The following is a 14,587-nucleotide window of genomic DNA, read 5'->3' as shown; positions in this document are numbered from 1 at the left end:
GACTCATTAACGGACCTGTCCGACAGAGGAATAGACTCATTAACGGACCAATCCAACAGAGGAATAGACTCATTAACGGACCAATCCAACAGAGGAATAGACTCATTAACGGACCTGTCCAACAGAGGAATAGACTCATTAACGGACCTATCCAACAGAAGAATAGACTCATTAACGGACCAATCCAACAGAGGAATAGACTCATTAACGGACCTATCCAACAGAAGAATAGACTCATTAACGGACCAATCCAACAGAGGAATAGACTCATTAACGGACCTATCCAACAGAAGAATAGACTCATTAACGGACCTGTCCAACAGAGGAATAGACTCATTAACGGACCTATCCAACAGAAGAATAGACTCATTAACGGACCTGTCCAACAGAGGAATAGACTCATTAACGGACCAATCCAACAGAGGAATAGACTCATTAACGGACCTGTCCAACAGAGGAATAGACTCATTAACAGACCAATCCAACAGAGGAATAGACTCATTAACGGACCAATCCAACAGAGGAATAGACTCATTAACGGACCTGTCCGACAGAGGAATAGACTCATTAACGGACCTGTCCGACAGAGGAATAGACTCATTAACGGACCTGTCCGACAGAGGAATAGACTCATTAACGGACCAATCCAACAGAGGAATAGACTCATTAACGGACCAATCCAACAGAGGAATAGACTCATTAACGGACCAATCCAACAGAGGAATAGACTCATTAACGGACCAATCCAACAGAGGAATAGACTCATTAACAGACCAATCCAACAGAGGAATAGACTCATTAACGGACCTGTCCGACAGAGGAATAGACTCATTAACGGACCTGTCCGACAGAGGAATAGACTCATTAACGGACCTGTCCGACAGAGGAATAGACTCATTAACGGACCAATCCAACAGAGGAATAGACTCATTAACGGACCTGTTCAACAGAGGATTAGACTCATTAACGGACCAATCCAACAGAGGAATAGACTCATTAACGGACCTGTCCAACAGAGGAATAGACTCATTAACGGACCAATCCAACAGAGGAATATACTCATTAACGGACCTGTCCAACAGAGGAATAGACTCATTAACGGACCTATCCAACAGAAGAATAGACTCATTAACGGACCTGTCCAACAGAGGAATAGACTCATTAACGGACCTGTCCAACAGAGGAATAGACTCATTAACGGACCTGTCCAACAGAGGAATAGACTCATTAACGGACCAATCCAACAGAGGAATAGACTCATTAACGGACCTATCCAACAGAAGAATAGACTCATTAACGGACCAATCCAACAGAGGAATAGACTCATTAACGGACCTATCCAACAGAGGAATATACTCATTAACGGACCTATCCAACAGAGGAATAGACTCATTAACGGACCTATCCAACAGAGGAATAGACTCATTAACGGACCTATCCAACAGAGGAATAGACTCATTAACGGACCTATCCAACAGAGGAATAGACTCATTAACGGACCAATCCAACAGAGGAATAGACTCATTAACGGACCTATCCAACAGAGGAATAGACTCATTAACGGACCTGTCCAACAGAGGAATAGACTCATTAACGGACCAATCCAACAGAGGAATAGACTCATTAACGGACCTATCCAACAGAAGAATAGACTCATTAACGGACCAATCCAACAGAGGAATAGACTCATTAACGGACCTATCCAACAGAGGAATAGACTCATTAACGGACCTGTCCAACAGAGGAATAGACTCATTAACGGACCTGTCCAACAGAGGAATAGACTCATTAACGGACCAATCCAACAGAGGAATAGACTCATTAACGGACCTATCCAACAGAAGAATAGACTCATTAACGGACCAATCCAACAGAGGAATAGACTCATTAACGGACCTATCCAACAGAGGAATATACTCATTAACGGACCTATCCAACAGAGGAATAGACTCATTAACGGACCTATCCAACAGAGGAATAGACTCATTAACGGACCTATCCAACAGAGGAATAGACTCATTAACGGACCTATCCAACAGAGGAATAGACTCATTAACGGACCAATCCAACAGAGGAATAGACTCATTAACGGACCTATCCAACAGAGGAATAGACTCATTAACGGACCTATCCAACAGAGGAATAGACTCATTAACGGACCTATCCAACAGAGGAATAGACTCATTAACGGACCTATCCAACAGAGGAATAGACTCATTAACGGACCTATCCAACAGAGGAATAGACTCATTAACGGACCAATCCAACAGAGGAATAGACTCATTAACGGACCTATCCAACAGAGGAATATACTCATTAACGGACCTATCCAACAGAGGAATAGACTCATTAACGGACCAATCCAACAGAGGAATAGACTCATTAACGGACCTGTCCAACAGAGGAATAGACTCATTAACGGACCAATCCAACAGAGGAATAGACTCATTAACGGACCTGTCCAACAGAGGAATAGACTCATTAACGGACCAATCCAACAGAGGAATAGACTCATTAACGGACCTATCCAACAGAGGAATATACTCATTAACGGACCTATCCAACAGAGGAATAGACTCATTAACGGACCTGTCCAACAGAGGAATAGACTCATTAACGGACCAATCCAACAGAGGAATAGACTCATTAACGGACCTGTCCAACAGAGGAATAGACTCATTAACGGACCAATCCAACAGAGGAATAGACTCATTAACGGACCTATCCAACAGAGGAATATACTCATTAACGGACCTGTCCAACAGAGGAATAGACTCATTAACGGACCAATCCAACAGAGGAATAGACTCATTAACGGACCTGTCCAACAGAGGAATAGACTCATTAACGGACCAATCCAACAGAGGAATAGACTCATTAACGGACCTATCCAACAGAGGAATATACTCATTAACGGACCTATCCAACAGAGGAATAGACTCATTAACGGACCAATCCAACAGAGGAATAGACTCATTAACGGACCTGTCCAACAGAGGAATAGACTCATTAACGGACCAATCCAACAGAGGAATAGACTCATTAACGGACCAATCCAACAGAGGAATAGACTCATTAACGGACCTATCCAACAGAGGAATATACTCATTAACGGACCTATCCAACAGAGGAATAGACTCATTAACGGACCAATCCAACAGAGGAATAGACTCATTAACGGACCTGTCCAACAGAGGAATAGACTCATTAACGGACCAATCCAACAGAGGAATAGACTCATTAACGGACCAATCCAACAGAGGAATAGACTCATTAACGGACCAATCCAACAGAGGAATAGACTCATTAACGGACCTATCCAACAGAGGAATAGACTCATTAACGGACCTATCCAACAGAGGAATAGACTCATTAACGGACCTATCCAACAGAGGAATAGACTCATTAACGGACCTATCCAACAGAGGAATAGACTCATTAACGGACCTATCCAACAGAGGAATAGACTCATTAACGGACCAATCCAACAGAGGAATAGACTCATTAACGGACCTATCCAACAGAGGAATAGACTCATTAACAGACCAATCCAACAGAGGAATAGACTCATTAACGGACCAATCCAACAGAGGAATAGACTCATTAACGGACCAATCCAACAGAGGAATAGACTCATTAACGGACCTATCCAACAGAGGAATAGACTCATTAACGGACCTATCCAACAGAGGAATAGACTCATTAACGGACCAATCCAACAGAGGAATAGACTCATTAACGGACCTATCCAACAGAGGAATAGACTCATTAACGGACCTGTCCGACAGAGGAATAGACTCATTAACGGACCAATCCAACAGAGGAATAGACTCATTAACGGACCTATCCAACAGAGGAATAGACTCATTAACGGACCAATCCAACAGAGGAATAGACTCATTAACGGACCTGTCCAACAGAGGAATAGACTCATTAACGGACCTATCCAACAGAGGAATAGACTCATTAACGGACCTGTCCGACAAAATTCTGCTCCTCACCTTCAAGGCCCTTCACAATCTTGCACCTCCATACCTCTCTGAACTCCTTCACACCTACATCCCCTCTCGTGCTCTCCGATCCTCCTCTGCCTTCCAACTCGCTGTACCCTCTGCCCGCCTGACCACCATGGGGTCTAGAGCCTTCAGTCACTCTGCCCCCCGTCTCTGGAACTCTCTCCCACAAGACATCCGAAACATTGACTCTTTCTCCAACTTCAAATCTTGTCTGAAAACGCACCTTTTTAAAGTGGCCTATTCTGTGTCAGGGCCCGAGTTTAACTACATTGTCCTATTCTTCCCAGGCACCGTGGCAGTGCACAAATTCCCAGTAAAAGTGCAAATACTCAACTAACAATAGACTCCGATAGAAGTTGAAGTAGGGTTTCAAATCCTTTACTCAACTCATGACATTATAAAAGGTTACAAAGTGGTAATTCCAGCAGCTGAATTCACTATGTAATTCTCTCTCTCTTGTTTCACAGAATCACATCAGGTTCTTCATCAGTTGCTTATGAGATGGTTTCCTTTTCACGGCTGCTTTATGACAAACACCATCTGAGTGGGATTTAAAGTTGACGTTTTGTAACATTGGCTGATGAAAGACTCACCACCGTGCATTTTACAAACCCAGCAGCTCGTTTCACCCTTATTATGCTCAAACCATGGATATAGTGTGTGCCATTTCTCCTGAAACTCATCTTTCGGTTTGGTCTTTTTCCTTCTTTACATTACCGGTGCTGCGTGTCTCAGGATCAACAACAGCGTTGACATCACTGGCACTCGGCATCGGGAGGATTAACGTTATTATTAACGTCGTTATCGTGATCAGATTCTTCATCATCAATAACGTAAAGATCACTGGTACTCCCTTCAGGGTCTGCTGGTGTTACGTGAACGTTACCGGTATAAGTGCCTTCTTCGACTTGTCCCGTTTGTCTTTTCTGAGTTTTTTTCTTCATCATGTTTGCAAAGCGGCTGTCTGTATCCACTGAGAAATCAGCAGAGGTAGCGTTGTTGTCGAGAGAGGACAGTGATCAGTTTGTTATGACGGAAGTGACATTTGGTCCGCGCTCGTGTAACGCGTCCAACCAGTCGTTTGAATGCCTTAAAGCAGGGGTGGGCAACTGGCGGCCCCCTGTGTGGCCCACGCTGGAATTGCAGAAGAAAAAAAACATTTTTTACAGTGCACCTGACCGCAACATGCAAGATAGCTGAATAAGTGTCCAAATGTTCATGTCATTCTGGCCAATACTCCACTTCTGTTATAACATTTGAATCTGGAATCTGGAAAATCTTTCAATAATCTTTATAACTAAAAGGCTAAAAGTAATCTCATGTGTAAGAAATGACTGTTCTACATTGAAGTAAAATTTTTAATAATTAACTCGTTGGTTTTGGATTTATTTAGCTTCAAGAGTGCCTTTTTTTTCTTGTGTGACCCTCAACACAGGCTTTGAGAAGCCCGGGCCACTTACTGATACTTACAGTATGCTTAAATTAACCCACTCATATTCTGGTTTATTTCAAGAAAAACATTTTGGCTAGTGGAAATTCTAATTGGCTGGTAACAATCTAGCAGCCATATTGGCAGGTGGTCAAAAAAGATAATTTCAAGCCCTGCAGGGAGAGTGTGGTGACATAGGAGTGAGTGAGAAAAGGATCAAATATTGGTGGTTAAGACTGAATAATGACATCACAACTGTTAATTTAAAATTAGTTATTCCTCTCAACCTGGCTTTAAATGCCCCAAATCTTTTGCGCCGCCGCTGTTCGGCCTCGAGCCCTAAGCAAAATCTGGCCCTCTGGTAGCGAGGACATTTTTTGTGGCCCTCTCTATCATCAAAGTTGCCCATCCCTGCTTTAAAGGGAAACACCACTTTTTCGGGAGTTTCACTCATTTGCCATATAACCCCCCTACATAAACAAGATACACAATGTCTTTACTGTCACTCTCTGCGCAATATACAGTGAGCTACAGTCGTCAAGTCAAGTGAGTATCGCCATAGAATAGAGACTATGGTACAGCCGTTCAAAATGACCAAAAACACACATCTCACCGCGCCAAAATACATGTTGTGCTTCAGGTACTCACCATGAAATATTACTCCAACACGCAGAGAAATTATCTTTTTTTAAGGTAAATAGATCGCCGGAATTACTTTGTAAACATGGCTGCCAGGCATGCACGGCATAGAGCGCATGCGCTGCGTACAGCGGAAGCACTGTTACAGGCAAACAAGGAAGTAACTCGGTGTGGGGATTCACTCTGAAAATTACGTTTCACGTAACTTTGGATAAATATTTCATCTCGTGGTGAAAATGACCGCCTATGGTCTTTCTAGGTAGGGTGGTAGAGGCATTGCTCCTGCATTTTGGAAATGTGCATAATGTGCTTGCAGCTATTGCGAATGTGCGCTTGTTTTTGCATGCATGCAGGCCTCTTGCTATGCTTGTAAAAATCTGTTGTGTTACTGCAGTGCATGAAAAGACCACTGTGTGTGCTGCAGTTGTCATGGTTTCATTTGTCTTGGGAAAAGACTTGACTTACTTTGGCTTCAAAGAAAGTCTTGGCTCCTTTCACGCCCTCTGTGGATACGTCGATCTCGGAGAGGCGAGCCAGGACACTGAGGCCACTGTCCTCTGCCAGCTCTCCTGCTGCCGCCTTCCTGAAGATCAGCAGGAACTGAAGAGAGGAGGAGACATGGAGAAAGATCACGCATGGCCACAAGTTTATACAATACAGATCCTTTGAACGATTCATGGATCCACTTATATTCGCAAGTCTGTGTTTTACCAATTTAATTATTTATTAAATTAATTTATTGACAATCATTTGTACTTTCGGTCAGAATTTTTCTAAATAAAAGCTTTCATTCAAACTCGATACAATGCGCGTGAAACAATACACTTGAAATTCAACTGATGTCACACAAATTGAATGTCGCCTGCATACCCTTGGAAAAGGTTATATTGCATTTAGATACGTATCCTTGATAGTGCTGAAGAATTGTACTCAAACTATATTAAGATTGCTCCCATCCAGGCACGTGCAGAGATGGGGGGGGGTTAAGGACTAAAGGGGTAGGTGCCCCTTTGCTCCTCGAAGTCCAAGTGCCCTTTTTGTCTGATATTACTGTCTTTCAGAAGCTGTAGTGGGCTCAGTTTTAAAGCTAGAGCAAAGCTACTGATATCCGAAGGCATCCATTAGTTCGAAGCATGACATGCTACCTTGTCGGGAAGGGAGGGAGTCTAAATTTTGTCGAGGGAAAAACAGGCATGGCCATATTCGAATGGGTCCGTTGACCTCTCACCTCAAGATATCTCAATGATAATTGGTTGCCTTGCTATATTTGTACTATGTCGTAAACGGAGTCCACAGCACAAGAATTTCACACGTGATACTTGTACCATGGAGTGACAATAAAAATCTTGAATCTTGAATCTTGAATCTTGAATGGGTACCCACAAGTCTCCCTTTACAGACATGCCCACTTTATGCTAATCCCATGCTTTTTTTTGTCTTAAAGAAAAACATGATTTTTTTTTGCATGGAGTATAAATGTGTTATTTTCACCTATTCTATTTGAGTATTTCTGCAAACTAGGCCCCCTAAACAATCTTGGAATTGCATATAATATGCAATATAATGCAATATAATGACGGGAAAGAGACTCCTGTGAATTCAATTAGCCAATTGTATTGATGATGTTAGTCCCCATAGTAGCCATTTCATTGTCGTGAAACCATTTGAAACTGACCTCACTGTACAAGAAAATTAGCTATTGTGACCTCTAGAATAATCACAACCTCATGAATTTATTTATGAATTGCCAACACATAATTCTCAACCTCAAAAGAGGCAGAGAAGGGCACAGAAAACAAAACTAAAACTAAAGTACGACCCCAAATCACAGAGATGCCGATTCGCACGGGACTAATATTATCACAGGACCCCTGTGTTGGGTGAAATATGGGTAATTTGTGGTGGGATTATTACTTGGCAAAATACGGACATGGCCAATTGGCACGGGATTAAGATCACAGAGGCCCTCCGCAATTATTACAAATGACCAGAGGTCCCCAGGTAATACTTATCCCGTGAGAATAGGACTTAAAGACGAGCTGAACCCAAAAAGTATTTTTCTTTTAACAGAGGCTTTGGATGAAATTCAAAAGTACTGTAGCACACAGATCAAGTGTAAATAAGTTCAAAAAAAGTTTCTATTTACACTCATATCATATCAGATCAAGTGTAAATAAGTTCTGATCCGTGTGCTACAGTACTTTTGGATTTAATCCAAAGCCTCTGTTCAAAGACTTGCCCTTTCCTGAGAGCACCGGACCAGCCTGCTGGGCTGCTTGGGTCGAAGCGCGCCTATAAATTCATCCTGCAATGATTTTTCTTTTCTTTTAATTCAAATACCTGGGTATTTCAGTGCACCTATTTAATAATGTATGCCAAAAAAATCACAAGAATAAAATTTCTTTCACATCAAAAGTTCATTTTTCAAGATTTCATGCATAACAGTAATCTACAGTTTGCTGACGTCACATAGTACTATCAAATTTAATTTCTACCCCATTTTAACCAATCATATCACGACATGGCAGCTGTCCATCAATCTTCATTTCAGGAGAATTTTCTCCTCCAAATGAAGGAGGAGGCGCCTAGTGTCTGTAACCAGGCAGAATTCCTAGCCCATAAACTCTCTCCGCACCACACAAAGGCAGCTGGCTGCCTGTGGCTCTAACTCTCATAGCGCCACAGCACGCTGAAGCCCACTCGATTTGGGGGCGGAACATGGCAGGATTGGCCAAAGCCGAATCCAGTCACCAGAATTGTCTAATAAAATCGTCGACAATGCTACTATGGCCTGCCTCTCAACCTGTCATCTCATCTTTTGTTTTCAGTCTGAAACATGACTCAGACCAACGCGCAACTTGGGTTTCGTTGGGTTCATTGTGTGCCGGTAAAATTAAGTTCCTGTATCGTAAGACAAGGCTGTTTCGATTTCTCTATAAGAAACTTTTGGTTTCATTGTTGGTTCAGTGTCATTTTCACTATGCGTGTTCTGCTTGGTATCGCTGGTTCAGTGTCATTTTCACTATGCGTGTTCTGCTTGGTATCGCTGGTTCAGTGTCATTTTCACTATGCGTGTTCGGCTTGGTATCGCTGGTTCAGTGTCATTTTCACTATGCGTGTTCTGCTTGGTATCGCTGGTTCAGTGTCATTTTCACTATGCGTGTTCGGCTTGGTATCGCTGGTTCAGTGTCATTTTCACTATGCGTGTTCGGCTTGGCATAGTGGCTTGATGGCAAACCTCAGAAACAAACTGCAGGTGATGGAAAATAACATAATTTGTTACTTATTAGATGCACCTCCTAGAACTTGTGTAGGGAGCAGGGCCGAATTAATAGTACCATGGGCCCCGGGCATAATCATTTTTCTAAGACCCCCCCCTCCTCCCAGATTTAGAGGAATAACTCATTTTAAATTAACAGTTGTGATGTCATTATTCAGTCTTAACCACCAATATTTGATCCTTTTCTCACTGGGTGGGTTAATTTAAGCATAAGTATTTAAGCATATATCAGTAAGTGGCCCGGGACTCTCAAAGCCTGTGTTAAGGGTCACACAAGAACAAAAATGCACTCTTGAAGCTAAATAAGTTCAAAACCAAACGAGTTAATTATTTACATTTTTACTTCAAACTTCCTCAATGTAGAACAGTAATTTCTTACACATGAGATTACTTTTAGCCTTTTAGTCAGAAAGATTATTGAAAGATATTCCATATTCCAGACTGAAATGTTATAACAGAAGTGGAGTATTGGCCAGATCTACATGAACATTTGGACACTTATTCAGCGGGGATTTTTCATGTTGCGTTCAGGTGCACTGTAAAAAAATAAATAGGAAGTACCGTAACGTTGGTTGGGGACTGAAGTTCAGAAAATATGTGTTTTATTAGTTACTCCAGCTACTTTATCGCTACACAATAGTTTTTAACATGCAGGGTAGCATTAGCGTTGGCCGCTTTCGCTAGTCGGCTGTTTTTCATTATTTATCGGCTTAATATTACTATAACTTAACCGATAACGATAGCTGGAATAACACAATAATAGACACATATTTTCATTACTTACCAGGTTGTCCAACTGCCAGGAAATGTGTTTTATAACGTTAACTCCCGTCCCGGGTATAAGATGGGGCCTAGTACACAACCACCAGCCATTAGCTAATCGCTAACGGGTTAGCATCACAAACAGAGGTTTTATTTTTGGTATTAAAGCAACAAACGTTTTTACATGGATATCTCAGGGAAATGCTTTGACTGTGGGGATGTTCGTTCTTCACAAGCTCCTCTCTCAGCTGTTGTAATGATATACCATTGACATAAATAAGATATAGCTCAGTGGGATATACAGAGTCAGAGAAGAGACCAGGCAGCCTGGCTCACGCACTGGGCTAACGTTAGGTTTGGCTGCCCTACCCCACACCAGTAAACAACGTAACCTAAAGCGTCACGGTCAGATTTGTTCAACCAACATTTGCTCCAAAAGGAATTAAATCATAAAGTTAATCAAAATGCCACGGAAACATTAGGCTAATCAACACAGAGCTGCAAAGATCAGTTCATCGGATAATTTCCCCCTTATAGCTCAGTGAAAGGCTGAGCAGCCCGGAGGTCTGACTTGTATGGCTGCTAGGAGCAATCTCCGACAACGAAATTCAGATTTCCGTACAGGCGTCATTTTGATCAACTGACCTCGTAGTGAGAATCTACATGGTTACTTTTGGCAAGACAAAAAATATTAGAACTTAAAGTGCCATATTTACAGAGCTAGAGAGGATTGACTACACAACGCACTGTGTGCAAATCTAGAAACCGCAGCTCTACATAAGAAAGTATAGGGGGGGGGGGGGCTCAGACTGAGGTTTTAACCCAAAAGAGCTACTGCGCAGACTCTGGTTCTCTGATCTGAGAAGATTTTGGCTTCAATAGACCATACAGGGAGGAGATAGGCACGCTTTCTCCATTCATATATATCTCACTGGGAGTGACGTATTCAAGAAGGTGGGCCTGCTACTAGTGCAGCTCAGGATACAACAGCTGAAACTCAACCACATGTTTAACATCATAAATGGTACTGCTCCCAGTGTTTCCCCTACAATCTTTTTCAGGCCTGGTGGTACCCACCAAAAACAAACTAAATCGACCATCCCGTGGCGCGACGGCATATTGGCGCAGTCAGCTACGGTCAGATGGTGTAGCAAGCAGTCTGCAATTTATATTTACTTTAAAAAAAAATATTCCACAGTATATTCAAGACTTAAAACTAAGTGATCACAAGGAGAGGATGACTTAATAAAGTGCATTTATTGCTGAATAAATAAGCAGACTAACTTATTGCAAAACATTACAGGGATGAAAACTCCCAAAGTAAATGCTTATTGATTTGAATGATTGTATATTTGGCGTTATTTAGTGTTCTTATATATATTACTGTCAACATCAATATAGGTTTTGTTGTATGGTAATATGCCATAAAGGGTTGTATTGAAATTAGTAAAAAAAAAAAAAGAATCCCACAAATTTCTTCTGTCCGGCTACAGTTATAGATGACCATTTGTTTTGTGTCCTGCTTGTGTCTGTCCTGCTTTTAAATCATCAAGGACCATGTCAGAATTGTTTACACTTTTACATGATATCTCTGGGATCTTTTATTGTCTCTATAACCATGAATGAAGTCAATCAATCAACCAATGGCTGATTCACACGGGATTAAGATCACAGACGACCTCTGCAATTATGACAAATTACCAGAGGTTCCCAGATAATACTAGTGATTCTCAACCTTCTTCATATCAAGGACCCCTAATTCAATCCAGATTAGGGCCACGGTAGTCTCGCTGACCAGCCTCCCCCTACCATGAGAGGAGTCTGGTGCTGCGGAAACAGGCGACTGGGATAAGCCCTCCCCTGCTCTACAGCTGCTCCCCATTGGAGCATGTCAATCAGAGCGGCTTCCGCTCCCTCCTCCCTGTGTGTCGCTGTAAATAGTGCCCTGCCGCCAACGGCAGAAACCTACATGCTAGTTCGTTGCTATGCGCTGAAAACAGCAAGTTGGATTGTTGGAAACTATTTTCCAAGGGCACTGCCGCTAAGCGCCGCCCATTGTAATCCCACTATGGAGACCTGCGGTGCCAGACTCCTCTCACGGTAGGGAGGGGAGGCTGGCCAGCGAGACTAGGGCCACGGACCATAAAATATTTTCTAGCAGACCAAAATCTGAGAATATTTTGGGACCACTGGCGGTCCCTGGCCCCCACGTTGAGAACCACTGCCCTAAATGAAAAGATGGCATCTTGTTTTGTCTAAGCCCACCTCTCTGAAGCTCAGCTTATTGTCCAGGTCTTCGTCCACCTCCTTGATCATGTTCTTCAGGCCCAGGTGTGTCTGAGGAGCTCCCAGCTTCTCCATCATCAGCTTCAGCTCCATCAGATCAATGAAGCCGTCATGCCCCGCATCATACCTGGCCACAGACAGGTAGAAAGACAGACAGGAAGGAAGACAGGCAGAAGACAGGCAGACAGAGAGGAGAACAGACAGGGAGGAAGACAGACAGGAAGACAGTGCTTTACTCACTTACTGTACTAATTCATGCTAAGGAAGCATAGTATATTATATTAATGAATATGGAAAATGAATTGGGACTTTATTATCTTTACTTCACATTCCACAGATCATGTCAGCCAGTGCCCTTAAACTAGTACACATGTTTACATGTAATATTGCAAGAGACCACAGCATGGAGCTAGAACACTGAAACACATTTAGAGGACCATATGACATTTTCCTCATTCTTTATTTTTTCACCCAAATTATTATTGTTTTTATTATTATTATTATTTCATTTTAATGTAGGGGTTAGGATTGATTTTTTTATGACTTTGCTCTGCCGTAGAGGCACGTCAAAGTAAACACCCATTTCCTACCACATATCAATGTTTGAGCTACCACCAGTGAAGAGAGTGGATGCTGGAAAACGGACAGAGAAGCTAACTGGACAGCTAAGCTAACGAGTAAATACCATGTAATGCGTGTGTGCATGACAGCCACTGAGACATGTAAACGGCAGTGTCTGTCTGTCTGTCCAGTGCAGCAGTGTAGTGAAAACAGCCAGAGAGCAGAGAAGCAGCGTTCCAACATGCTGCTGAACGATGCAGAGATGTTTACAGCAACCACTGAACCCGCTAGCGAAATATAAGATGAAGGGATTTTTTTTTCAAAGTAAAAGAATGATTCTGCACAAGTAGAGCGCACACCGAAGCCACTGAGAAACTCTTATTTTGCCCATAAACTAAGCATTTAAACAAAGCTATACAATACAAATTATGTTTCTGTATGATAATAATAACATTGAGAATTTTGTTCTCAGTATCTAAATGGTAGTAGCTGGTCTCAGGACAAGACTTCCTGTTTTTTTTTTCAAAATAAGATGAATGTATGGTCTGACAATTGCCAGTTGTGGCACTTTTGACAGTAATCTACAGGTGTAGTTTAAGTTATTTGAAGTAGAAGTAGAAATTTGCAGCACAAAAAAAGAGAAAAGGAAAATCTCTAATTATATATTTAGCAAAATGTTTAACAACACTGCTGCCTGCTACAACAACCCGCTCATCAACACTTTCCCGCACCGACCACATGCTAGGTTTCCACCTAGCCTTGTTAGCATTTGTTCACACACCATACGCCAAAGCCACGCTGAAGCTGATTGTCACGCCAAAGCCACGCTGAAGCTGAGTGTCACGCTAAACCATGCTGAAGCTGAGTGTCACGCTAAACCATGCTGAAGCTGAGTGTCACGCTAAACCATGCTGAAGCTGAGTGTCACGCTAAACCATGCTGAAGCTGAGTGTCACGCTAAACCATGCTGAAGCTGAGTGTCACGCTAAACCATGCTGAAGCTGAGTGTCACGCTAAACCATGCTGAAGCTGAGTGTCACGCTAAACCGCTCACTAAAGAAGCACTCTCTTTTCCTCAGCGCCTTGCCCCCGCCCACAACTTGCATTGACTTCATGCCTGGCAGCTTCATGCTTGGAAAATAGAACAGAATCCTGAACGATTGCTTCAGCGCAGCTTGGGCGTGGCACATGTGCGGCTGGTGTCAACAGTCTTGCCTGTTAACAAGGACGCCGAAACTAAACGGCATGGCTTCAGTGTGGCTTCGGCATACCGTGTGAACGAGGGCTTAATTTAGGTGCAACAGCACATCATTTAGGTGCAACAGCACATCATTTACGTACACCAACATTTTTCACCGCGCCTTTTGGCACCGCAATAATACATTTTAAGCGTAAGCATATTGGTAATTTCTTAAAGTGATACGCTCAAAGATTTTCATGTAAATAAATGTCTGTTAAGTCACCATCACCGATTGAGCCTATGGCCCATTGATGGAAGCCTTTGCATTTTAAGTATAGAGACAGTCCGCATGTCTGAACGCCCACAAAATGTTAAACAGCTGGCGCGCGAGTGGGGTAAAACCGCCGATATATCTCATGGGCTGACTCACCAAA

The 14,587-nt window shown here is 42.5% G+C and overlaps 1 protein-coding gene across 2 annotated transcripts in view; it reads right to left on the bottom strand.

Moving 5' to 3' along the window:
- Positions 1-14,587, bottom strand: part of LOC310794560 (EF-hand domain-containing protein D2) — a 39,656-nt gene that overhangs the window by 14,700 nt on the left and 10,369 nt on the right. For both annotated transcript variants that reach the window (XM_083656534.1, XM_083656533.1), the window contains exons 2-3: positions 12,392-12,539; positions 6,550-6,684 (exon numbers count right to left, since the gene is read on the bottom strand). In XM_083656534.1, the coding sequence (XP_083512660.1) occupies positions 6,550-6,684; positions 12,392-12,539 (283 nt within the window). The remainder of the gene's footprint in view (positions 1-6,549; positions 6,685-12,391; positions 12,540-14,587) is intronic.

The sequence above is a fragment of the Poromitra crassiceps genome (assembly GCF_964638095.1).
Source record: "Poromitra crassiceps genome assembly, chromosome: 20".
Classification (NCBI taxonomy): Eukaryota; Metazoa; Chordata; class Actinopteri; order Beryciformes; family Melamphaidae; genus Poromitra; species Poromitra crassiceps.
This window is presented reverse-complemented; position numbering and strand designations above follow the sequence as displayed.